This window comes from Balaenoptera musculus, chromosome X (genome assembly GCF_009873245.2).
Source record: "Balaenoptera musculus isolate JJ_BM4_2016_0621 chromosome X, mBalMus1.pri.v3, whole genome shotgun sequence".
In the NCBI taxonomy this organism is placed as follows: Eukaryota; Metazoa; Chordata; class Mammalia; order Artiodactyla; family Balaenopteridae; genus Balaenoptera; species Balaenoptera musculus.
The window spans coordinates 108900794-108927078 of NC_045806.1; the positions used below are offsets into that span (position 1 = coordinate 108900794).

The following is a 26285-nucleotide window of genomic DNA, read 5'->3' on the forward strand; positions in this document are numbered from 1 at the left end:
ACACAGACCTTGGAGGCTCCACTGGGACCAGGTAAGGTCTTCAAGAAGGTACGAGACTAGGCAAAACTCACAGGTGGGCCTCCCGAAGGTATTTTGGCTCTTTGTCTCCAAATTGTCAATGCCCACCAGCCAAAGACCACCAGGGCACTCTTGCAGTCGAACCAGTTGAGTTCATTGCTCACTGCAGCAAGGGAGGATGCATGCCCTGGGGAACCATGGGGTGTCTCAGGAAGAGGGTGCTGGGAAGGACTTATTATAGGATTCAGGCCAGGCTGGGTGATTTGGGGGAGGGTTTAAGGAAGCTGGGCTTTGCTCTGGATTGGATGCTGTCAGGGGGTGTCTTACTGAATCAATCATATCCAGTAGGAGGGCAGACTGGAGCGAGGCTCAATATGTAATTGGTAAGGAAGCAGCAGTCACTTAGATTAGCCAGGACGGAGGGCGGTATTTGGTCATTTCTGTGGCTTGGGCAGTGTTCATATTTTTGCCTGTGTTCACACATGATTCTGGAGTAGTCTTGCTTTTGTCTCCATCCACCATGATCAGGGTGGCCTTGTACGGTTCTAATGTCCCGTGAACCTGTTTACGTTCAACAGAACACCCAGGCCTAGTGGGGCGTGTTAAGCCAGTCTTTAGTGACACCAAGGCCTTGCTGACAGTCCCAGACCAGCTTCCAGATGTCAGGGGCTGTGTTTCTCTTTCCCAAAATGTTCATTTTGAGACGATCCCTGTCTTCCAACCAGGGCTTAGCAGTCCAGAATTTAAATATTCAGACCCTCCCTATACTCTGACCCAGTTCACACCCATCTGTAGAACCAGCCAGGCAGGGGACGTCATCACTGGCCTGAGCTGTGTGTCTCTGTGTGTGGTTCTGTGTACATTTGTCTGTGCCCGCCAGAAATTCCCTGATAAGATGGGAAAGAGGCCAGAGGCGGTCTTACTTCACCTCTGGGCCCGGCAGGACTTTCCCTCTGCCCAGAGAGCAAGGCACTGGAATTGAGTCCCAATGGTCTCTAGGGCAGCAAGGGTGCCCAGCTTTAGGTGGAGTCAGGGAAGGACAGAAGGGATATTGCAGCAGCCAAACTTGAGAGGAGCGGGAAAGGGAAGGGGTAGTGGTGGAAGGGAGGGGAGAGTTCCTTTGTATAGATGGGTCTCTAGAGGGGCTGCTGATTTTCCTTCAAGGAAGCAGCCTGCAGTAGGTCACTGTGGATTCCCCACCCCGCCTCCCTTTCACTTTAAGCCTCTTGTCTCCAAAACAGGCCCTGTTGATTAGAACAACAAAAAAGTCACACATGTTGACCTCATCCTCCACTAAGAGGCTTACTCTGACCCCTTTCCAATCAAACACACTTCCTTCCCTCAGGTCCATTTCTCCAGCTAAAGTACGAGGACATCCCTCGCCGTGCCTTACAGGTGGCCAGGCAAATGTTAGTACCATCGTGAAGCGGTGCCAAGGTACCACCAGATGTCAGTTGTAAAATGGCAAAGAAAAGCGAGCTTGAAGTCAAGTGGGTGAGCCCTGAAAGCTGGATACTTTGGCAGAGCCCCAACTCTGCAGGGTGTGGCTAGCCCTGTACTGCGCTGTGCTGTGGCCCGGCTAATCACAGGCCAGCTCTCAAGGGCCAAACCTCAGCTGGCATTGGTCGTCTGTACGGTCAGAAATTGGTCCTTGCAATCCTTGGGGGCCTCAACAGGTTAAATGCATCCTGGGTAAAGTGGCAAGTCGTGGCAGTGGGTGAAGTAATGGGGGTCTGATAACCTGGATTAGAGAGAACTGAGGCTACAAGGCAGAGGCTCACTCTTACAATAAGCCCTGTTATCTAGCATCATCCAACCAAGCAACCAAGGACTTGGTCAGCACTTTGCCAGGGTTTTGGGGGATGGCGCATGTTGTCCCCATCCTGAGAAAAAAGTCTCTGCTCTGGGGTAGCTTGCAATCAATTTAGGGAGTGAACACTAATAATGCAGAGAACGACTTAAAGAACAAAATCAAGTTCAAAGGCAGTAGGTGCAATCGAAGTTCAGAGATGAAATCATGCGCGGTCACTAGTCCAACTGGTACTACATCACCACGGTGGGACTTCATCTGGGCCTTGAAAGATGAGCAGGATTTGGATACGTAGAAGGGAATAGGGACGGCGTTCCAGATGTGAAGAGCACAAACAGAAGTTTAAAGGTGGCAATAAACCAGATGTGTATGTGCGTGTGCACATGCACGTGAAGTTGTGGCAGAGGAGGCCCGCAGGGCAGAGTGGGCTGAGGTCAAGAGCGCTATGCAAGGCTTCGGACTTGATGTGATTGGTGACAGGGAGTCAGTGTCACCAGGAGGTAGGGTGGGGGGATATGGACCAAGTGATGCTTTAGGAAGTGATCTAGCAGCAGCAGTTGACAAAGGACGGATGCTCTGGCTGATGTCCATTCTTGGTGTGTACCTTCCTGTGGACACAACTGACTATATTATACTTCTGCGTTCACATGTCTGCTTTCCTCACTGACACCAGGAGCTCCTTAAGAGAAGTGGCCATGTTTTCTCCATCTTCCTCTTCTGCCATCTACCTGGCTCATGGTAGGCACTCAATGAACACTGAATAGAAGAATACATCCTTTCATTTTAATTAACTGAATTATTATGACATTCCATACAAGGATGACAACTGTCAAAGAATTAGACTAAATTGTACCTGATACTAAAACAAGGCAAATCACAATTCGATCCGTTTAAAAAATGATTTGTGAAACACTTCAGGATCTTACAGTTGTAAGATCTTTGTAAGCAGCAATTACTGTATAATAAGCCCCGTTTCACAGGATACTAGATGAGTTTTCTACCTACATCATGGACTTAGATATGTCATGCCTCAGATCATATTTCACTAAACCTGTATACATATAGTAAGAACCTGTTCTAGTACAGCTAATTCTTAAAGTGGACATTTGTCCTGTTCTAGTGTTCAGAAGGGATTTCATTGTAGCTGCAACTCCCTTTAAACAAACCCAATATCGAAAAAATCCAGCCTGGTAATAATTTTCTCTTTAGAAGAAGATTCACAATAGGACTCTTGAAAGTAGTAAAAATTTCCTCTTAATTGAAATAAGATTTGATTTTTAAAAGTTAAGTAATTTGAAATGCATTTTTTGCATGAGTTGATTTATGAAACTTTGACTTCTCTTCCCAGGAAATCATTTGTAAAGTGAGGCATGCCTATAAGCCTATTTGAGATAAAAGGGGTTAGGAGAGGGCAGATTTCTAGTTTGGGGGACAGTGGGCGGAGGAGTTGAGAGGCCACAATCCCTCAGAGTCAGGCTCCAGGCTTAGCCATGAGGCGGCAGGTCTCCGAACCTTCGTTTCTGTCTGCAATAAATGTCTTTTCTGCCCTCCCCTCCCAAGACCAGTTCAGTTCTGGGCTGGGGGGGTACACAGGGGAGCTGTCCCAGGTAGAGCAGAGTCTAGTCCACATGTTTATGTGTACACTCATTCAACGATTCACTAAGCACCCACTGTGAGCCAGACCCTGTGCTCAGCTCTGGAGAGAGAACCATGAGCAAGACAGGAGAGCCATGGTTCTGGCTTCCAGGAAGCTGCAGAGCAGCAGGGAGACATGTAAACAAGGAACAGGCTTGGAAGGATCAGGAAAGTCTTCAGAGACCGGGACGTTCCCCAGAGGAGGGGAGAGGGGTCAAGTGCTGCGGGCAGAGGTCACAGCAGGTCCGTACAGGATGTCTGGAGGGGCGAGGGAGAAGTTCAGTGAATGAGAGAAGCTGAGAGTGTGTAGCAGGGATTACAAGGCCGAGGAAGATGATGCACTTGGGAGTGGCTCCAATTGACTTGCTCTCTAATATGCACAGCTTTCCTCCCTTCACACACTTGCTCCCTTTCAAAGAGAAGAGAATTTAATTTAGAAGAATCGGGTTTTATTTAGTGATGTGAACATTAAGAATTTGCCTACATGGTTGAAATATTCACAAAGGACTTGATTATTCACACTCATACATACAGAGGAAGTCTGCTGAATAAAAAACGCTCCTTTACCCATCCAAGCTGCTGTCGGGGACAGCAAAGGGCCTGCCTGTTCCACAGCAGTCTTCAGTCTTCATGAATGTTGAAAAGCTTCGCTACTTCGTTGAGATCTTCATGTTCCTCACCGTCCTTAATGATCTGAGGGACAGAGGAACAAGGAGTGTGTGCGCTGGGCCGCACATCAGGGCAGCCCGGGCCAGTCGCCACTTCACACTGGGAGGGAGTTGTGGGAATGGCTTTCTACGAAGCCCAAGTGAGCATGTGCCAACGCCCGTGCTACCCAGCCATGTCCCGAGTGAAAAAGAAACAGACCCGAGCCAAGGCGATACCTTTGTTCTGCTCAGGCACAGTCTGACCCGGGTGGACAGTGCGTGGCAGGACATCCGACGAAGTCACAGAGACGGCTTCCGCCCACACCTCCCATCTTCCTCTCAGAGCCCTGACGGGCACCTACCTTCCTTGCTATTGGCATTCGGTTGAAGATGTTCCACAGCACGATTCCCACCACCACTTTGTCCCTGAGGTAGAAGATGATGCCTTTGCCGTAGTCCTCCCCTTGGGCGGGGGCCTGGGGGACTACAGGGTTGCTGGGAGGAAGAGTGATTTCTGAGGCCTCAGACTCTGTCTCACTCTCTGATCGGATACCAGTCCCTGTAGCCAATCCCCAAAACAAACAAGCAAAGTCAAAACAAAACAAAGTCAGTTCTTATGAGCTTGGAAATTTTAGAAGGCAAGTATCTTTCAACACCTGCTTCAAGCTGCTTCTAAATGATTTGTTTTTCTATGCCGCCTCAGTAAACACTGGCCTATTCTAGCCCCTCTCCATTGACAAAGCCAACAAAAGCTCTTCCTTGCCAGCTCCTGGGCACTGGGTCAGTCTGACCCCAAACTATCTCATTTTAAATTTACACTATGGATATTTCCTGGTATCTTTTTTCAAACTACAGAAGACTTGCTCTTGTCCCCTGAGAAACATTCTAGTGCTACATGGTCAGTACAATAGCCACTAGTCACATATAGCTTTTCTAATTAAAATTAATTCAGAATTGAAGTTTATTTCAGTTAAAATTAAATAAAATGTAAAATTCAGTTCCTCATTTGCACTAGCCACATTTCAAATACTAAAGAGCCACATGTGGCTAGTGGCCAATGTATTGGGCAGAGTAGAGATAGAACACCGCCATGATAGCAGAAAGTTCACTTGGATGGCACTGCTAGAGACACTCTGGCCAAAGCAGAAGGCACTTCCATATGGAAAAACCATAGTGCAAGTGCTTCCTCCTGTGCAGGGTGGTGGCAACAGCCTGGGGAGAGGGCATTTTGTCTTCTGGGAACAACCAGGCTTCAAGTAATACTGCCCAGTGGACAGAGTAGTGACCTGGAGTTTATAAACACCTACTGTATAAGTCCCTGGGTCCCCCTCCTGGATCCACTTCCCAGGAGAGGTCCGAATTAAGGAGCGGGTATATGTAATCCACTTAGATTACACAGGAAAAGGACCTCATATCCATATAATGTCTTGCTTCCTCCTTCCTAAAGAGCAACTTGTCCTTGAAACGCCTCTAACAAGAGGACACAGAGGTTAAATAACTTCAGCCAAGGTCACGAAGGGAGAGAGAAGAGACCTGGGAGTTAATGAAAGAGATGTGTGTCGGAGAGAAGTTCATTCCGAGAGGTGCCTCCCGTCTAAAGAAAACCCGCTATTAAGATCTGACAAATGGAATTAGAGGCAGCTCAAGAACTACTCAGCCCAGTTCTTCACTGTTCAGGGCCCAAGGAGGGGAGCAGGTCCCAAACTAAGGTTCTCAGGCCTAGCTCTTGGGATCAGCAGGAAGCAAAAAAAAAAGCCATTGAAAAAGTTCAGGTTTTCTTAATCACGCAGGTCTTCCTAGTCCCTTGGGACAAACTAGACTTACAGAGTCGTCGAGTTAGCCACCGTCCAAGAGTCCAAGAGTCTGGGACGACACCCACAATCCACAATATCTATGCTTTGACCAGGATACCTGATTTCGCCAGCTCTCAGACCACTAAAGAGCGAGGACTTCGGGTTTGGTTTATTTTAAAGCACAACATGAAGAGAGGCTTTCACTGACAGTTCCCTCTGGCCAATACAGATACCCCTTGTTCAGGAGGATTTGGACCATGGTTTCTCAACACTCTTCCAAGAGAAGTGGTTGGGCTTCCTTACCTGACTGCTCTGTGGCAGATTTGGGGTTGTCTTGTGCGGTTGCTTTTGCAAAAACGCCGACTGTGGGCAAACTACTGTCCACAAGACCAATAGCTTCATAGCCAACATCGGGGCCCAAGTCACTCCTAAGGAAGGAGAGAGAAGAGGGTGTTCTGTCAAAGGACTGTAAAGGATGGTGCGGTAGAACGCTTCCTCTAAGGCACCACACTTTTATGCCAACCAAAGAAACTGGTATGTGCCACAGCAAGAGAAACGCCAAACTGATCTGTCGCCTGCTAGGACATCTGGGGACGATTGTGAGAAAGCACGATTATTCCAAACAGGTTTTATTTTCCTAACAAGCCACTATGCATATCACAGATCCATACAATGATCTATACTTTCTTAAATTTAATCATTTAATTTTTACCATATCACATTTGGTGGGGGTGGGTTCCCCACATTTACTATTCACTACCTTCCTTTACTCTTTTTAAAACTGCCTTTTTGAAACTTTAAAGAGTGCTCCATATTTATGGAATCCAGAATCTGGGATATTTTGTGGTTCTATTAACTGACAATACTTCCTCTTAGCCTTCAATTTTCAAGGCTGAAGTGCTTTCTATTAAGTGGCACCTTCACTCACTTGGTCATTTTATTTTCATTGTTCTTCTTGGAAACTTTTCCTATCATCATCATGCTGTTTTTAATATGCTAGGAACTTCACAGAATGCTTGTGGCACAGACACACTACGGTTTTGTAATCATCCAAGCTACTTGAGCTGTTTTGTTTCTGGTGCTCTACATTTTGTTATCTTCTTGGCCACAGAAGCTCACTGGACTGGTGTCTTCAGGGAACAGTCTACAATGACTTCTTGGATTCTGTTCCTGGAACCTAACTGATAATTGTATAGCTACAAACTACTTTTTTTCCTAACTGCATTATCTTACACGTGTTGACCCTGAAACCCATCTGTTATATGTTTTTTGCTGCCCACTCATGAAACTGTGTGTGATCGTCTTAAAATGTACTCCCATCAGCTGAGAATTTCCCCAACAGAAACTGCTTAGAGGCTTCTGAAACCTTGAAGTTTTATGTACCCCATCTTTCAAATCAACAAGATGACAGTGGGCCAAACAGGGGCAGCTCCAGTATTCAAGAATGTCCATTGTTAACTTTCTACTATCCAGAGAGCCGCCTATATACGTCTGACTCTGAGTTGCTGATCTTAAGGGTTACATATGAGTGAGCTGCCTTTTCTGTCAGTAGGTTGGGCTCAGTAGAATTAGCAGCAAAGAGCAAATAAAATATACTGCTGTCTGTATCTAAGAGCACACTTTTGTACTACCTACTGTAGCTTGAACTCTGAGCTATTTTAGCAGAAGTGCTGATGCCATTTCCATTCATTCACCTAGTCTAACTTATGTCAGATGGAACCCTTTTACCAGAAGATGGCTCGGGGGTAGGCTGCGTGGACACGAGACGGAATTTTTTCACCCTCTGTATGAAGCTAACTGGCCCACCAGGAAACCAAAGCATATAACTCTGGTTCCATTAATTCTGTGTTCTAACCAATTGAGTCCTCAAGGCACAAAACTATTACCAGAACATTGACTGATGCCAGTACGGCTTAGCAGCTCCAGTCATATTTTCTCCAGCCAATCTTCCGCTCACAACAGCGTGATCATGGTGCTCCACCCGCCTCCTACCCAACTTTATATCGTAGAAACATGCAGCATCTCCTGCCTTTGGAGACAAATACATTACATGAGCACATGATAAAAAAGCAAGTTAAGGACAGAACATACACTTTTGGGGCTCAAAAAATGCTTGTGATGTTAACTAATGATTTCCAACCACAGGCCAGAATCATACCTACACTATCAAAAACAGTTGAGCTTCCATTTTCACAAAAACCATTCTATGCTTCCACAAAGCTAACCTTAATCTTCCATGCTCCAGCTTACACCTATTTCTTCTCATTCTGCCCTCAGCAGAAACAGGATATTTAATAACCATGATTTGCAGAATATTCTTTCCTGTGTGGAATCCAGTTTTTAGATGTGACTGCCTCTTACCTAGACACCTTTTCCGAGATAAAAGTTTTTTGGTCATTCACTATTCATTCATTCATTCAGCAAGTATTTACAGAATACTTACTCTGTACAAAGCATTATACTCTCTGGGCTGCAGAGACACGCCTGACACAGACCTTGCCCACGAGGAGTGTATAAGTGAGTTGAGGAAGGCGCGGCACTCTTCCTCACTATGGTGTACCATGCCAGAGGTGCGCAGTGAGCGAGCTCAGTGTTTCAAGCAGAGAGAGAACCCCCGGCTGGAGGTGAACAAGGCCAGCTTCACAAAGGATGTGGTATGGGAGCTCTCTCACCCTTTGTTCATCTTTGTGGCTATTCAGACACCCCCAAAGCAACCTAAAAATCCAACATGTGAGCAATGGCGAGATAAACTCTGAAATCCACCTAATGGAATATTATACAGTTGTTACACTGTTTATGGAATCTGAAGCAATGTGGAAAAAACTTACATTCGAATGTTAAGTGAAAAAGAAAATACAAATGTTTATACGTAGTATGCTCGCCATGACTGTCTACAACAAAGAAAAAAACTATGCGCGAGAAAATGAAGGGAAGAAACTACACCTAAACATCAGTGGTTGCTGCAGGGGAATGTCCCTTTCTCCTTTTTGCCTGTGTTTTTCATACTGAGCGTGTATTGCTTTTATAACAATTTTTAAAAATCCAGTACACTGTAACTTTAAAAAAAAAAATCTTTACGGGAAAAACACCCTGCAAAGTTCCTATGTCCTCAGTTGCAGAGTCCATAATCAAACACAATACACTTGTAATGATCTAACAATAGGGAAATTACCTCATGGTTCCTACATACTATAGTCTTGTTTGTGTCATAACAGATTTTTAAAAACAGCTAAAAATAGTACTCAAGGAAAATGAAAATGGAGTAATTTTCCTTTCCAGAGAATGTTATAAAACTGCCTCATCCTCCATTCCCTGGACTCGTGTTCAGGCAAGGGAATAGCAGATCAGTGTGAAAGCTGCGCACACGCCCGCCAGGGTCATGCTGACGGCTGCTGCCAACAGTGGAACCAGGAGAGACCTACTCCTGTGGGCACGCACACTGTTCATTTCCTTTTCCATGAGCCTGCAGCGTGAGGCCAGACCTGATCTCATAAACCAAGCAGTTCACAAGTTTCTGCTCTCCACCCTCAGCTTCCAAACACGCTGACCCTATTTGGGTGGGCTGCTGCTGAGCCTTCGCACACCACCGGGCAGACCTGCTCCCAGGCTGGGACCAAGGCACCGTGCCTGGTCAGGCTGTCATCGCATACTTACCACCCAGATGTTAGAGCGGGCCTGGAGCTCTGCATTTACCCGGAAGCCACCAAAATCAGAGTCTATCTCCAGTCCGCCAGTCTTGGCCAACTCAACATTGGGCTCCAGGCCCACGGCTGCCACTATGTGGTCAGTTTCTACCTGAGGACAAAAAGAATTCAGTCAATTATTACAGTTTCCTCGTATGCCTATGAACCCAGCGACTATAAATCACAGTCACAAAAAATCACAAAAAATCACAAAAAATCGGGGCTTTACAAAAAAAATCATCGGGTAACTCTGGTCAAAAGACTTTAAGTTCCATTTCATAAAGTGCCACCCCTCCACATATACATACCCCCTACCATCTGAACAGAAATCTGCCACCCTAGGAAGGTCTCAAAAATCTGTGATACACATAGGAAGAGGCTATGGGAAATGGTTCCCAGGCGGCTACTCTGGCTCTCATCATTCTTCTTTTAGCAAAAGACAGTTCATTAAGAAAATTATGACAGGTTAATGGTGACTGCCAAGATAACTAATCTACTGGTATCAAATGAAGGAGTAAGAATGAGGAAAGGGCAGAGCAGGCTTGGGAGGTGTTCTGGCAGCCTGTCTTCCCCTCCTTACCTTCCGGCCATCTTTCAGCTTGATGAGTAACCTGCCACCGCTGACTCCAACTGATTGCACAATAGCACTGGGCAGCACCTTAACCCCCTCTGTAAAGGCAAACGAGACCTGAGGCTGAGCCTGTGAGCCTACCACCTTCATGACAACCAGAGAAGCTGACGAGAGTAATCATTAGTACGTAGGCAGCCTTGGAGAGCCACAGGCACCAACGCCCACAGTTCACTTCCAGCACTTCCAGGAATCTGGTGTGTCAGATTCAGAACACCTACATGAAGCTGGCTGACAGGAGGATGGTGGAAACTTTTCATAGGGCAGCTGGTAAGGCTTATGGACAGGGGGTTCCCAAAGAAGCAAATTTTGCCTTAGTCCTCACTCAAGGCAAGAGTGGGAGCATATGGAAAGAGTGTCTCTACCTTGCCTGACTTTTTCCATGGTCCAGTTGCTGAGGTATTCGGGGAGGATCTTTCCCATATTTCCTTTCTCAGGGAAGAGCTGAATCACTTCTGTGCCCGAGGCTCGAGCTGGGAAGAAGAAACAGAGTAGGTATAGTGGAGGCAAAAGTCAATCCTAGAAGACAGGAAGAGAAGTAAAGGAGCCACAGGCAGCCATCTACTGCACACAGGGCAATGCTGCGGCCCAGGCCAGAGCGCCCGTTTGTGGGGCACTAGGGCACAAGGGCATCCACAAGGCAAATACAACAGATGCCAGAACTTGTCCCTGGATTCAACTACATACTGTGAACTCAGTGCACTTATACTTAGGCTTACACAAGTGCCTTGCAAGCTCTGAATAGTAAGCACCCTCCCGAGAAGATGCCCTGATTTCACACAGCTGAAATATAACATTAAGAAAAAAATGGTTGCCATGAAACATTCAAACTGGAACTCACAGATCTGTCAAGCTGGGAACCATCATGTATCTGAAAGAAGCCCTTGACTTTTACAGGGAGCAGCAGTTCAAAGATACATACAGTTCTGTAGTCTACATTGCCCCTACCATCTTAATAACTCACTTTCCTTAATATTTTATTTCTAAGGAGTCCTGGCCTAGAGGCGAGAGGAAAGGAAAAAGGAAAGAAAGCAGCACTGCTCAGCTGCTCAGATGACAGCTTTTCGATCACTAAGGCATCCCTCATCAGAGCTAAGCTCAGTGATTAGTTTTTCACCATGTAAACCTTAATCAAACTCTTTCAACTGATCCTGGTAAATGCATCTCTGAAAAGCATGTGATATAAGACCAGAGAAAGAAAATCGAGGTCACTCCCCAATACTCACCCTTTCTGCCAAGAGCACAGGCCAGTTCGCTACCAAGGAAGCCCCCACCGATAATTGTAATCGACTTGACTTCCCGGGAAATCTTCTCTAAGGTTCTAAAGTCTCCAATCTGCAGGATCACACAAGTTTAGTCCACTGATTTCCCAAAGGGGCATAGGATGATAATACCAGGAAATATTTTCGCTAAATCTTTGACAACAGTAATTTGCACATAAAATCTTCTCCTTGTATAAAGTGGCTCAATTATAGCCTCTATTTTATTGATGTAAATTTCTTTCTCCAATGTAACATTCTTTCTAACAACAGTGGTTCTCAACGGGGGGCAGATATACTCCCCCTCCCCCAGGGGACATCTGGCAATGTCTGGAGACATTTTTGGCTGTCACGACTAGAGTGGGGAGATACTAGTTGAAGCTAGCGGGTAGAGTCCAGGGACGCCGCTGAACACCCTACAATGCACAGGACAGCCCCTCACAACAAATGGTTATACGGCCCAAAATGCCCATAGTGCCAAGGTTGACAAACCTTGTTGTATCAAGAACTTAAAGGACAGTACAAACCTTTTCCGGTACCCATAGCGGTGGCTGAAAATTTTCAGCAGTTTTCATAAGTAAAGCATGGTGTTAAGAAGCAAACCCCCGCTTCCTTTTTCACTTAGGTACTCTTAACTTTTCTCCCTAAAGTCTCCACAATAGCACTTGCAGTGAAAAATGCCAAGAGGCTATAAGGAGTTCCAATGACTCAAATGCATCAGGAAAAAACAACTATGGAAGGGCAATCGAAGGAACTATAGCAAGCAATAAAAAACGCTAAATCTGTTTTTCTCCTAGGAGCTCAAAACCCTTGAGTGAGGTATCTGAGGTGCAGAGAGAGGAAGTGACTTGCTCAAGGCCAGATAACAAGCCTGTAGAAGAGCCATAGTTAGAACTTCAATCTCCCAATTCCCGGGTGGGTACTTGGGGACCACAAGATTGTGCTACCTCTTCAAAACCGCCACAACGAAAGCACTAAAGCTGACAATTACCTTTCTGAAAAGTGTTGTTCTACTCTTCACCTCTGCTCCAGCCCTATCAATGGCAGACAGACTTCTTGGAGTGCCTCCTGGAAATAAGAGGAGAAAAATCCTTTAGCCCAACGAGCAGGAGCTAGCCCAAACAATCCCCCCACAAAGGTGGTGCTGTGGTGTGTGCTGCTGGTGTCACAGCGGCATCAACAGGACACAAGGCTTTGTTTTCCCTCCACTCGCCCCACAGTGGGCTTTAATCAATTTCCTTTGAAAAGCAGATTTGAGAGTCTCTCTTCAAAGGGCCCACCATTCCCGTAGATGGCCAGAAGCCCTCACTTTTTGCTCCCGTTCTCTTCTACTTTTTCATGAGGATTCACCAGAAAGCACGGCTACGTTTGTTTAAGCAACTGCATCCTTCTCCTCTCTTGATTTCTGATTGGAACTGGCAATGAAGCCATGAGGTTATATCACTTTCAGGACACAGGGCAGAGGGCAGAAGGCAAAGGCTAAGCAGGGATAGAAAAAAGAAAGGCAGTCCTCTTCAATACCCATCCATCATGCCTTTACCAGAAGGAACAATACGGATAATCCAGAGGGGCAACTGATCAGATGCTTGTAGTTAGCCAAGCTTTGCACCAAGAGAAGACACCCACTTCAGAGTCTGGGTTTCAGTTTTCTTAAGATTAAGTAATGCCTTGATACTAAAACTTGAATGAGCTGTATCAGGGAATAAAGCCATCTCCAGAAATACTCACCTGTTGCAATCAAGCACTTTTCATAGGTTATTTGAGAGCCATCATTAAGTTTCGCCACATTGCCTCTCACATCCAACTGTACTACCTGGTCCAGTCAAACACATACACAAACAGAAAGATATAAATTGGCTTTAAAATTTTTTACTGAGATATACAACATAAAATTCACCATTTTAAAGTGTACAATTCAGTGGGTTTTAGTATATTCACAAGGTTGTGCAACCATCACCACTATATAATTCTGGAACATTTCCATCACCCCCAAAAGGAACCCTGTACCCATCAGCCCAATGAGAAGAGTTAGTTCTTGACCTAAGGTGATCCTTAAGAAACCATTTCTAGGTAATCACTGGCACTACAGTTTCTGGTACCCAGTTTCTTCAAGTAGTCATAATTTCCTAAGCAGCCAACATTAGAGTTAAGTCCCTACTGTCCCAAAGTTCCTGCCCAATTTGTGGAAATGGAGAACAGGGACAGACTTTTCTGCCTGGCTCTTTGGGACCCTTACTTCCTTGTTAACAACTCTCCTACATCCTCAACAGCTTTGCAGGATGCTTTCTCCAACTTCTAGCTTTCACTAAAACTGAGCCCGCTCCCCCCACCCCCAGGAAAGCTCATACATAGAGACTGCTCACTCACCCACACTCCTCGCCATCACAAGGAGAGGGTGTTGGCTGCTGGTGGTTCCAAGTTATTCTTGTACTATCATCCCCTCTGAAGGACACCGACATATATCCCTACAAATCAGTGTTATCCGGCCTCCTCCTGGTCACTCCTCATTCACTGAAGTCCTTGGCAGCTGGCTTATACTTCTCTGAGCCACATCTAGAATCCTATCTCTTAAACTTATACTTCAAACATCTCACTCTTTGGTCACAATTTTCCATCCTTCCAGCTTTCTCTCGGTTCCACCGTCACCTATCCTTGCTTTTGATTTTCTCCATTTACCCAGTGGGCTGTTCCATTCCAACTAATCTGGGCCCATAGTAGATCATCCAAACTGTGCTCTCGCCAACATCCCTAATTTCCTTGCACCCTGCTCCTTAGGGTGAAAAGCTTGAGCTTTGCAGTCAGAGAGACTGGGGTTCCTGGCTCTGCTCTACTCCTTATGAGCAGTGAGACCATTCATTCAAGACATATTTATTAAGCACCTAGTATGTGTCAGGCACTGTGGTAAGTGCTGGAGACACAATGTTGAGAAAAACAGATACCTTCCTGCCTTCAGAGTGTAGTAGCCAAGACAGACAATTTAACAAGTACTACAATCAAGAGTGAAAAATCGAGTGAGAAATGCTCTAAGAAGGACAGCACAGGTAGCGCTAGAAACATATGACAGGTGCACTCAATCGAGTTTTCCGGGGTGGGGGGGTGGGGGTGGGCAACGACATAAACTGAGATTGGATGGGTGCGCAGCCTCCTTAGCCGCCTTTGATTTGTCCTGGGTAAGATCCCTCTTCAATCCAACCCCTGTACTCAACCCTCAAACTGCTCACTCTCAGATAACCACCTGGTGTCCTAGTTTATTGCAAAAACAAGTAAAGCCATCAGATGTGATCTTCCTCAGCTTCCCGTACGGATTCCCACCTCCCAACGCCCAAATAAAAACTTTACTTCCTTTCTTCCAGCTTCTGGGATGAGGTGGCCTTTCTGTTCTGTTTCTATGCCTGACCCCCATCCCTTTCTTTCTCTTCCAGAACATTCCCCTATTAGTCACCTGCTCATTCCCCCATCTCTCTCCTGACATCTTACCCCTCAGCCCATTGACATGTTTAAGTCTGTCCCATCCTAAATGTCCCACCTTTGATTCTATGTCCTCCTCAAGCTTTTGTCCAATGTCATCTCCGTTTTGTCATTTAAACTTTCTGAAAGAGAAGTTTATCCTCTTTTCTAACTTCACAATGATATCTGAACACCTAAATGTAATGGGTCATTTTATGATTCTTTTTTTAGCAGATTCCTTTGCTGCGGTAATACTGTGGATCACATCCTGCTTCTTGAAACTCCAACCTTGGCCCCTGCCCTGGGTTCTCCTCATCCTATGCTTTTAGTACTTCTTTCCTAGTCTCCTTTTTGGACACTTTTTCTTAAACCTGTTTCCTGAAATTTGGGTTCCTCAGGGTTCCATCTTTGCCTCACTCCTTTTCTGACTACCTCAGTTCTCCATGGGAGGCCTCACCTACTCTCATGGTTTCAAATCCTACTCACATGTGGATGATTACCAAATCTGTATCTGAGCCCAGAACCCTCCTCTGAACATTACAGTCATGTGTCCAACTGCCCTTAGGACATATCCACACAGATATTCCATTTGATACTTAACAGTCCAAAACGAAATTTTATGTCCCCCTTAAACTAGGTCTTCCTCTTGCAATGTCTCTCTCAGCTGGGGGTGTACCACCATCTACCACACAAGCTGGAAATCAGAAAGTCATCTTTGCCTCCCCCTCTCCCTCATGTTCTGCCTCCAATCAGTTGCCACCACGCCTTACCAAGTTTGCCTTTACGCCGTCAGTCTGTTCCCTGCTCTTCACCACCTTTCTGCTAGGAAGCTATACAATGATGTAATTAAGAGCTTGGGCTCTGGAATCAGAATTCTCCATTCAGAGAGATCTGGGCTCAAATTCTGTCTCCACCACTTATTAACTATGTGATCTTGAGCAAGTTACTTAACCTCTTTTTCATCTCAATTTCTTTCTCTATAAAATGAAAATAATAATAGTACCTACTTCATAAGATTATTGTGAGGGTAAAATTATGTAATACACGTAAAGCACTTAAAAAAAACTATACTTACTTCATCTTCTTCATCATCATCATCACCACCACCACCACCACTACTGCCCTAATTTTGGCTCCCATCATCTCTCACCTGGATTATTATAATCGTCTTCGAAATGGTTTATCTCTAATCTTGTTCCCCTGAAGACCATCTTCCTCACAGCCAACCGAGTGATTACTTAAAATTCAATCCAACTGTTTTATATCCTTGTTTAAAACTCAACAGCTCCTCAGTGCCAATGGGATAAAACTCAAGCTCTTTCACACGACAGAGCTCTCGACGACCAGACCCTGCACAACTTCTCAGTTTCATCTCCTGCCACTCCTTAACTTTCTGCTCTATCGGTACCTAGCTGCTTGTGTTCCCCTGCACCAAACATGCTTTTTCATACCCTTGTGCCTTTGCTTATGCTATTCTTTTTTACTTGAATGTTTTTCACTTTTCTCTAATCTGGTGAATGCCTCTTCATTCCCTAAGACTTCTCATTCTGTAAGACTGCCTTCTCCAGCAAGCCTTTCCTGAAACCATCATTATACTGGGCACACTTCCCAATAATTCCCACAGTATACTGAATTTCTTTCTTACTCCAAATCTGTGTTATGATTATCTGTTCATGTTTCTGCCTAATACTGTTAGCCCCTGGAGGGCAGGGCCTGTGTGCTATTTACCCATAGGTGATACTTAATACATAAGGTCTTCTTACCAGCTTATCCACAAACCCATATCCACCTTCTCTGCCTAACATCCCCTTATAGGAGAAGTGGGCCTATCCCTATCAAAGGTCAATGCCTCCACTTGTGCTCTGGATCCCATCTACTCTGGGCTTTGCTCCTTCTGATAACCCTTCCCTCTCTACTGGAACATTGCCATTAGTTTACAAACACACTCTAGACCTCCCTCTTGTTAACAGAAACAAAACATAACACAACAAAACAAAACCCTCCCTGGACCCTAAATGCCCTCCAGTAACTGCCCCCAGTATTCAGGCACTCAACTTTGTAAAGTCTAACAATATTTTCCATGCTGATGTCATGCCTGAATCATTTTACTATCCTGAATAATGTACATCTGTCAATGTCTTGCCATCAATAATCCCAAAGAAATGTTAGTGTGGAAAAACAGGAAGAAGAAGGAAAGGCAGAGGAGCAAATCAGAAAAAGGAACAGCTTCAGAGTCACGGTCCCCAGTGATTTGACTTCCCCGGGAAAGTTTAGCTAGCCTGCTATTCTAGGCTTGAGACTAGTGCTTTCCCCAGGAAGACACACTAATTAGTGTAGACTGGCAATATTAAACCTAAAATGACTTGATCTTTCTTTGATGAACCACAATGGCAGGACAGACGTAAATGGTAGTGGGAATACAAGTCCCCATGTTCGCTGCCCACATGGGCAGATAGGTGGAGCCTGACAAAGGAAGCAGCCTACTAGCTCACCTTCTTCCCAGTGAGGACGGCCACACCACCATTCTCAATGTGAGGCAGCTCCTGAGCAGAGACATAGAAAGAAGGTGGCTGGAAATATATGCTGTATGGAGAAAAGGGAAAAAATGTTATAAGTACCTGGAACTGCTATCAACTTCCCCCAGAGCTTTAGTAAAATTGCTTCCACCATGGAAAACTTTTAGGAACATTTTCTAAAGTAAGTCTCCAAGGCCACTAAATCTTGGTCGCGACTTACTTATACAGAGGTGTTTTACACTAGTGAGTCTCAACTGGGAGCAGTTTTGCCTACCAGGGACATTTGACAATGTCTGGATACACTTTCCGCTATAATAGCTTTGGGGGAGGATGCTTCTGGTATCTAGTGGGTAGAGGCCAGGGATGCTGTTAAACATCCTACGATGCACAGACAAGGCCTCCAAAACAAAGAATTATCCAACCCTAAAGGTCAATAGTGCCGAGGTCGAGAAACCCTGCTCTGGATTTAGGTTCCTTTCAAAGTTAGAACACGAGGAGTGTCCAAGGAGCTGGTATGCACATCCACGCAAACGAGCTGTCCAGAATGGCACTGGTCAATGGACAACTAGGTCTAGCTCCTGAGATGATTTTGCCTCAAACAGTAGACAGTAACCATGAAATATTAATTAAGGGATGGATAACATAACTGGAAGTATGCATCCTGCCTGAGAAAAGGACATGATAATACGAGTGAGGGAGGCAGGTAGATTTATAAAATTTAGTCCAGTGTCAAAGGGATCCACTAATGAGAAAAAAAATTGATACCCAAAGAACACGGTACTGGACTCAGGAGATCCAAGGAGTCTTTTAAAAGGAAAGGGCTTCTTGACTTGTATTTCCAAGTCTCTCATGCAAACATTTTAATAGAGGTTCTTCCTTACAGTGTTCCCACTATATACCCCCAATTCTGAGTGCCTCCTAGGGCATCCAAGGAGGTGCCACTGAACAGTTTCTTTTTTTTTTTTTTTGCTTTTATGGGACATGCCTAGGCAGGTGTGAAGAAGTGACAACACAGGCTGAGCTGCTCTTCACTAGAGACGTCTAACACAAAGGTCCTGGAAACAGGAGCATTAGTGCTTCAGAGGCCAACATTACATCTTCAGTTGTTGGTAGATCTGGTTAACAGAATCCAGGACTCTTGCCACTATAGCCTGTTGTTGCCTATAAGCTATACCAAGTGTGTACCACAGCGGACTCCAGTGTGCAGACAAGTCATCTGTCCTACTCACTACATGTGGTTCATGCAAAATCCTGACCTACTCTTTGTGCTTAGCTGAAGTTGCTGGTCGGACCCATTTTACATAAGTCAACAGACCTCCTCTCTTTCCCATTCCATTGTTTGAATCGCAGTGTCTTTGTGACATTCGGATCATCTGAAAACCACAGTTCTTTTGAAAGAGGAGGTCTCATGTATGGCAGCTCAGGATCTTCAGATACGATTAGTACCTTTAGACACAAAACAATGATACTTATCAGAGCCAAGTCATTTAAGAGGCAAATAAAGCGTTCACATTGGCTAAGTGCTTGCAGACCGCACCCTCCATGCCAAGCAAGACAGTATGTGCCTTACCCTGGCCCCAGGATCCCGAGCCCGGATGGATCTGGCTGCAGCAAAAGCAGCAGTGCCTCCACCGATGAGCAGGAATGGAATGTGACTTGGTACCCTGACTTCAGGAACTGGCTCTCCTTCTGGAGCTGTAAGCAAAAGACCAGACAGGGTGAATTTTTTTTTAAGTCTCAGACAACTCCTTGCCACTATTTAAAAAAAAAAACAAAAACACCTTGCACTTGACTCAATCCTTTACATAAAAAGCTAGCAAAACACTGCAGCTACATTAATCTTATCAAATTTCATTGCATTCTGATAGTATAGGAGAAGGAAGCATTCCTTGCATTTCATAAGTGAAAAATACCCAAAACAGAGGTGAATAATTTGGCCAACGTCATTCACTCACTAAGTCTCTCAGAACTAGAACCTAGCTTAGTGTTTAGCTATTTCTAAAATATATTAGAAAGTATATATTAGAAAGCTTCTGCCCTTCCCATTAATTTCTTAATGACCAACAGGAACATATCAAGTTCAGTTTCACCTTTTGTTAGCAATAAAGGGGGAAAACCCAGCAGATCAATTGTGGATTATTAAACAATGTTCAAAACTAAGGAGGTGGTATGAAGGAAAGCAATGGAAATTGCCTACCCAGAGTCGTGGGGCTTATTAAAGGATTAAAACACTCCTCTCTGAAAAATCAAGCCAGATGTGTGGGATGGAAGTGATGGCTAGAGCTATATGCTTTAGGGAAACAAATATATCTTTAACAAATTGAAACTCCAAAGACTCAAAAGGGGAACAAAACAGACCAAAAGAATGTCCTCATGGAAAAAAAAGGCCTTCATCTCTCTTCCAATAATTTTCCTTGCCAAGCTTGCATTTTTTATTTAAAGCTTGCCCTTAAGGGTCTAATATAAAGAAAAACAACCAATCATAATTATCACTAATTTTATTCTCAAACCCAAATTACAGTCAAACACTGTAACAAATTGCTCCCCGGTCTGGGGTAATACCACAGTTTCTGGAAGCTTATAATCTCACAGCATCATCGTGTCTAAACAATATACCCGCAAAGCATAGCACCCAAATTGTTTATAACTTTCCCTTTATATATTGAGTCTCAAATCATACTCACCAGATGATGTGGCCCTTTTCTGTTTCTCTTCTGGTGTCAGCCCTAACCCTGAAATTCTTTCATTGTATCTTTTTTGGTCATCTTTTATTGTCTTGTAGGCCTGAAGACCCAAACATGGAGAAAATTTATTTCATCATACAGCTAGCTAGCTCATACCATAAGTAACATTCATTATCTTTCAATTAAATGAGAAGCTTTTGTCTACATGAGGTAAGTTCTTCTATGTTAGAATCACTAAGGCAAAAATTATTTTCTTAAGAAATAAAAAATACCGAGTGTGTACACACTTGGTGTGGAAAGAATACAGGTAAGCAGATGGAAATGTTGCAGTTTCAGATTTCCTTAGGCTCTATGTGAAGAATTTTCCTCATATTTAATTCTGAAGGTACAGCTAAAGAAAAAAGAAAAACATTTTATACTGGAAGAAAAAAGTGCTAGGAAGAGCTAAACTTTATAAAAGGGGTTTTGGACTATGCTGGATACTACCTGTGAAACCAATCTATATGGTCCTGAGTAGGAAGCTGGGACATAGGTTTTCTTGGTAGATGTCCCAAGTTTCGCTAGGTACTTAGATAATGCCCTGAAGCATGTCCGCCAGTATGCCTAGTCTTATAGAGTAACCCATCTTTCCCTCAATGGCCTATCCTTTTATGACACTCAGATACTTAATGGGCAAACGTCTCGCTTAAACACCTACTATATTTCAAATATACTATCTTCTCTATCCTTTCAAATTGAAGAAGGGTACCTTAGCACTGACTAGTTTTTTTTTTAAGTACAGCATCAGAATTTATTGAAGATTTTTAAAAAAGCAGTAGGCAAGAATGACTTGTTTTAATTACAACACTTTTGCTCTTTTGTACCCCACAGGGTCAATAAGATAGGAATTTAAGTGACCATATGTCAGTTGAAATCCCAGATTGTTAATTAATTGGAGGAGAAAGTAAGGACAATCAGAGGAAGTATCATAAAACATGTTCTAAGAATACTTCTATGAGCCCCTTACAAAGCAGCCCACTAGGCAATGTGCTGCAGTAAGGAACCTGGACTCTCAGACCTGGACTTGACATTTATGAGCTTGGAAACATCTAACATATGATATGAATGGACTAGAAAATTAAGTACTGTATGTTAAAAGATAATGGTTATTCCTTGAATTTACCACTAAATTCATCAAATTCATAAATTGAATTCAACTAACATTAACTTCAGGAAGAAAGTTTTTTTATCTTGGCATCAGATATCATACACAAGTCCAGCATTTACTCATTCCTTAAAAAAATATTTATTTTAAGAAAGGGACATTTACCTAAAAAGACGGCTTAAGCTGGTCAGTGTGAGTGAACAGAGAAATAAACTGGGGTCATGTTCACATTAAGAGGGATATCCAAAAATAGCCTAGGGCCTCTCATACCTCCTAATGGCTTCACACACGAGGGGAAGAGCAGACCAAGAAATATCTTGAGGTTTAGTGGGGAAAGGACAAGAAAGAGGTTTGTCACATATTTATATACATATATATTTAGCTTTTAAGTAAATGTTCCGATATAAAAATAAGTTTACAGACATACTAAATAAAAATTTACCTTTTTCCCCCGTGTGTTTCTGTCTCCCCAGTTTGCACAGATTTTCAGTTAGTGACATGAATACATGTCAGGTTAAGAAAAACTACAAACTTATGAAATATGTTAGCAGACAACTTTTCTAAACAGATGAATATAACGCCATATATTCATCTTAAAGGAATATGAAAGGAAACAGTTCATTTTCTGAGTCAGGCAATGTGGTCCTATCAGTTGAACAACGGCAAAGGGCCCAAATACTAAATCTCACTAAATATTCTAAAGGCCACCTTGACTCTGCTCACTGACAAATCTAAGCCACCTCATTATTTAAAATGTAATATAAAACTATACAAAATAGTTTGGTAGACAAAAGCTTATCATTTAACCTGAAATCACTATAATATAGCAGCTTTATTATTACCAGTGTTGGATAAACTCAGAGGGCAATGAGGTATTTAACTGAATGGCTTGAGAGGAACTTGTGCTTCACAGGCATTTCTAGGCAGGAGAAAGCAACAGTGAGTGGCCCTATCTTGTGGCCTGGCATTAAGAGATTCGCCTGGCCAGCTCTGTGGAGGCCATCCAACTCTGGTACAGCAACATAAACCAGAGGTTTAATAGGTTTCAACTGTTACAAACATATCAGGTGCAAACAATTTAAATCTATTTCTGAATGAATGGGGTGGAACTGATGGGAAAAGTTGAGAGAGCTATAAAATGGAAAAGTTAAGGTTTAGAGGGTAGTATCTGAATTATGAAAGAGAGGCATTTAAGAAAGCTATCCACACGAATGCATTAGCTTGTACCACTTCAGCCACTAGTTTGACCAAATTACAGATTACAAAAGGGACACTGCCAAATGAATTTACTTGAAATAGGGGCTGGGGGTGAGCGGGAAGAACACTGCAATTTCTATGGCTTTTTGGACCTCCTCCAAAGCATTCAATAAAATGCCTTTTCACAATAAAAGTAGGGTTAATTTACTGTTTCCCACAAAACACAAAAATTACATTTTACCTAAAATGATTCAAAATGGATGGTGTTCAAGTTACCTTTACTTGCATTCAATGTTTACTCTTTGAGACTGTCTTGTTAGGTATGCAGCACTAAAGCACAATATAATTTAGCATCATAAAAAAAAAGAATTATGAAATTGGCAAAAGTTTCAAAGAAAGGGTTGATGATGAGGATTTATAATAATCATTAAATGTATGGCTTTAGATATATCTGGTAAGACTTCCACAGTCTGAAGAATGAGACTGGAGGACTCCCTAGTGACTGACAATGTCCTTTTAATAAATACCTAGAAAGCACATGCTGTGAATATTTCATTGTATTCTAATGGATCAAGTTTTCATTAGTGCCATGGTCTCACCCACCCTACCCCAAAATATATTTTACTGTAAGTATCTTACATAATAAACTCCTGCCCCAGTGACTGTTGCTCCTACAATTAAGAAGTATACTAGGCTGCTGCCATCTTTCCCAGAAGCACCTGTAGACGCTAGTGATCTAGAAGGGGATCCTAGGTGATGACACTGCACAACTGTAGGTAAAGATAAGGCCAAGAAAGAAACAAAAGGAAATAGAAAAAGCACTAAGTATTAATGAAGAAACATTCAACACAAAGGCAGGGAAGCATTTTTGGTTACCCTGTGCTAAAAAAGAAAAAAATGCTGCTCCAGGAATGGAGGAGAATGTATATTTCCTCAAAGTCTGTTATCAGACAGAGCTCACCTATTTCTTACTCTGATTTGACCCACAACTGGCAAGAGCTGTCTACTTTTCTTGTGCACTTGGGAGTTAGGTCAGGGAATGATAATCTAAGTAGCTGCAAATAACTTTCATGTCCCCCCTTTTTTTTAACCTAGATCAAGTAACAAAGATAAGTTCACCGTCTTACCAGGGTAGAAAGAACTAAAACTGTAATGTCATCCAACCATTTGCTCTCAATAAGTAAAACAAACAGCTTCCTTCAATCAAGGGTGTTACTAGGTGTTATCTAAGTTGGTTCACTCAGCCTTACATGATCCAACTTTAGACTGATCTGCTTAGTCACAGTTAAAGAAAAATGCCCACAGAATAACTCCTCTGTGACCAGCTAAGCTGATCAGAGTTCATTTAAGGAGATATTATTGTGGTACTACCACATAGCAGTTAAAACCATACTTCCCACCTCACACAAACTCCATCCTAAAACTGGAGATACTAGGCCTACCTCTATAATTTAGTATTTGGGTGAGATTCAGGGATAGTTTTCCTTTCAGGAATGCCAGATTGAAGGTTGTTGTTTTTAAATGTTTATTATCCCAAACTAAGGAAAAATAAAATATTTGACAAATGGGTCAAAATCAAATATTGTGCTAAGGAGCTGCAATAAATTTTGACCATATTCACAGGTTAGTGTGTCACATCCAAGAGAAAAGGTACAATTTTGTGGATTAGTCAAATCTAAGAAAACGCAGAGGCTTTCAAGTAAAGTGTAAAAAGACAAGTGAAAAAAGCAAAGATAATCAACGTGAGATTAAATTTCAGTCATTCCCAAATTGGCTCTCATAGGAAATTAGACAACAGGCACTTTAAAGAAGGCTTTTTGGAAATTTTTCCAAAAGGAGAAAGGAGAATTAGTTGTAAAAGTCTTAAAGCAGAGAAGTATTGAGTCTATTAGTGGGAGCTGTTTGGCAGCTTCTTTACACAAGCTGCTTTTCTACTTACATATGCACCAGCTCCTATTGTTGATAAGCCCACAATAAGGACTAATACAGAATTATCGATTTTGCCCCCTGATGCACCAGAGCTAGTCATTTGTCTTGTCATCTGGAGTTCTAGAGGAACATGCCATCGCTGGAACAAGTTGTTGCCTAAGGAACACAATTTATTAAGACACACACACATACAAAAATAAAATAGTTAATACATGTTTATGACTAAACATCAATGCACTGTACAAGTAAAGACTTAACTGCCCATTGGGCTGTGTGATATTCACTGTCAAATGACCAAGGGAAAAAAATCTTCAAAGCTGTACACACAAATACAACAGATATCAGAATGCACACTCTTAAGTTGTTGGAGTTTTAACAGTACAATTTAATGCTGTCCAGGGAGGAATTTATAGCTTCCAGAAAAGGTAATGAAAAACACACGGGCAGTTCATCAAATACCTCTCTCTTCACATCTTCACCGTAAATGAAGTAAACATGGAGAGATGACTGAAAAGATAGATATAACAACTTAACTACAGGCTACCTGGGACACGCTAACAACTACTTAAGGAGTAGTCTAAATGGCTGGTTCAAACCTTGAACAAAATAATAAACTCCTGCAACACAATCTAACCAGAATACAGTTTAGTCTTGTGTGAAAGGCAATGTGTCCTGGAAGACAGAAATGGTGAAGCTTAGAAGAAAACCAGAAAAAAAAAATTAGGTGAATTTATCTCCCCCAAAGAACTGAAGAATTTTGGACTACGAAATATTTTTTACAATGACAAAATTTAAAATATCTACCAACTATCAATACTTGGCTCTCAGTCCTCCAAAATAATACAAAGATTATGTTGATGCAAAAACTCGGTACAGCTATGTAAGAATCTGAGGATCATAACAACGCTCACACATGGAAATGTAAGAGTTTCATAGACTTCTTTCTCCAGGAGGATGCTGGCATTTTCAGATGAAGGAAGAAGGTCTCAACACCTTCTCTGCTTGTGATATTCCTCGTGTTGACTACTGACCTAGAACAGGGGTTTGCAAAACTTTTTCTGTAAAGAACCAGATAGAAAATATTTTCAGGTTTGCGGGCCACATGGTGTCTGCTGCAACTACTCAATTCTGCTGATGTTGCACAAAAGCCATAACATATAAATGAATGGGTGTGACTGTGTCCCAATAAAACTTTGTTAATGGACACTGAAATGTGAATTTTAAATAATTTTCAAAAAATAGTCTATTAACAATTTTTTTCAGCCATCTGAAAAATGTAAAAACCAATTTTAGCTCAAGGGGCATACAAAAGCATGTGGCTTTGGCCTGTGGGCTGTAGTTTGCCAATCCTGATCTAGAACAGTGGTTCTAAAACCTGAGTGCGCATCAGAATCCCCTGGAGGGTTTGCTAAAACATGGATGGCCAGACCTACCCCCAGAGTTTCTGAGTTGGAGGATCTGGGATAGGGCTCAAGAATGTGCATGTCTAACAAGTTCCCAGGTGATGCTGATGCCGCCAGTCTACACTTTGAGAATCACTGGTCTAGAGGCAAGTAGATATGTTCTGCTCTGACCAAGCTTTAAAAGACAAACAGAACGGCGCCGGTAGCTATTCCATATGTACTTGCAGAGATGTGAAATAGGGAGCTTTCCCCCTTGCTTTCACAATAACAGGGCTCAGAGGGGTAAAAACACGTCCAAAACGGGGCTGCAGTCTCTTACCTGAAATCCTTGGGAACATGTGCATTCCAGAACTTGGAATTGTTAGGTTTTAAGTATATAACGCATACACCGTATAGTAACACCCAGCACAGTAAGGGGCAGCAACCCAGTCACACACGTTAATGTTTCTATGACCAAGCACACTGAGTGCAATAAACAAGACTCTAAGTAGC

The 26285-nt window shown here is 43.1% G+C and overlaps 1 protein-coding gene across 1 annotated transcript in view; it reads right to left on the reverse strand.

Moving 5' to 3' along the window:
* Positions 1-3899: 3899 nt before the first annotated feature.
* The window catches only part of AIFM1 (apoptosis inducing factor mitochondria associated 1), a 28249-nt gene continuing 5863 nt past the window's right edge, over positions 3900-26285 (reverse strand). Inside the window, exons 2-16 of the mRNA XM_036840176.1 lie at positions 24401-24546; positions 20121-20220; positions 19007-19131; positions 18752-18882; positions 17413-17503; positions 13202-13286; positions 12465-12541; positions 11441-11549; positions 10580-10687; positions 10167-10255; positions 9558-9698; positions 7790-7932; positions 6207-6331; positions 4473-4669; positions 3900-4156 (exon numbers count right to left, since the gene is read on the reverse strand). Coding sequence (XP_036696071.1) covers positions 4085-4156; positions 4473-4669; positions 6207-6331; positions 7790-7932; positions 9558-9698; positions 10167-10255; positions 10580-10687; positions 11441-11549; positions 12465-12541; positions 13202-13286; positions 17413-17503; positions 18752-18882; positions 19007-19131; positions 20121-20220; positions 24401-24546 — 1739 coding nt within the window. The 3' untranslated portion in view covers positions 3900-4084. The remainder of the gene's footprint in view (positions 4157-4472; positions 4670-6206; positions 6332-7789; positions 7933-9557; positions 9699-10166; positions 10256-10579; positions 10688-11440; positions 11550-12464; positions 12542-13201; positions 13287-17412; positions 17504-18751; positions 18883-19006; positions 19132-20120; positions 20221-24400; positions 24547-26285) is intronic.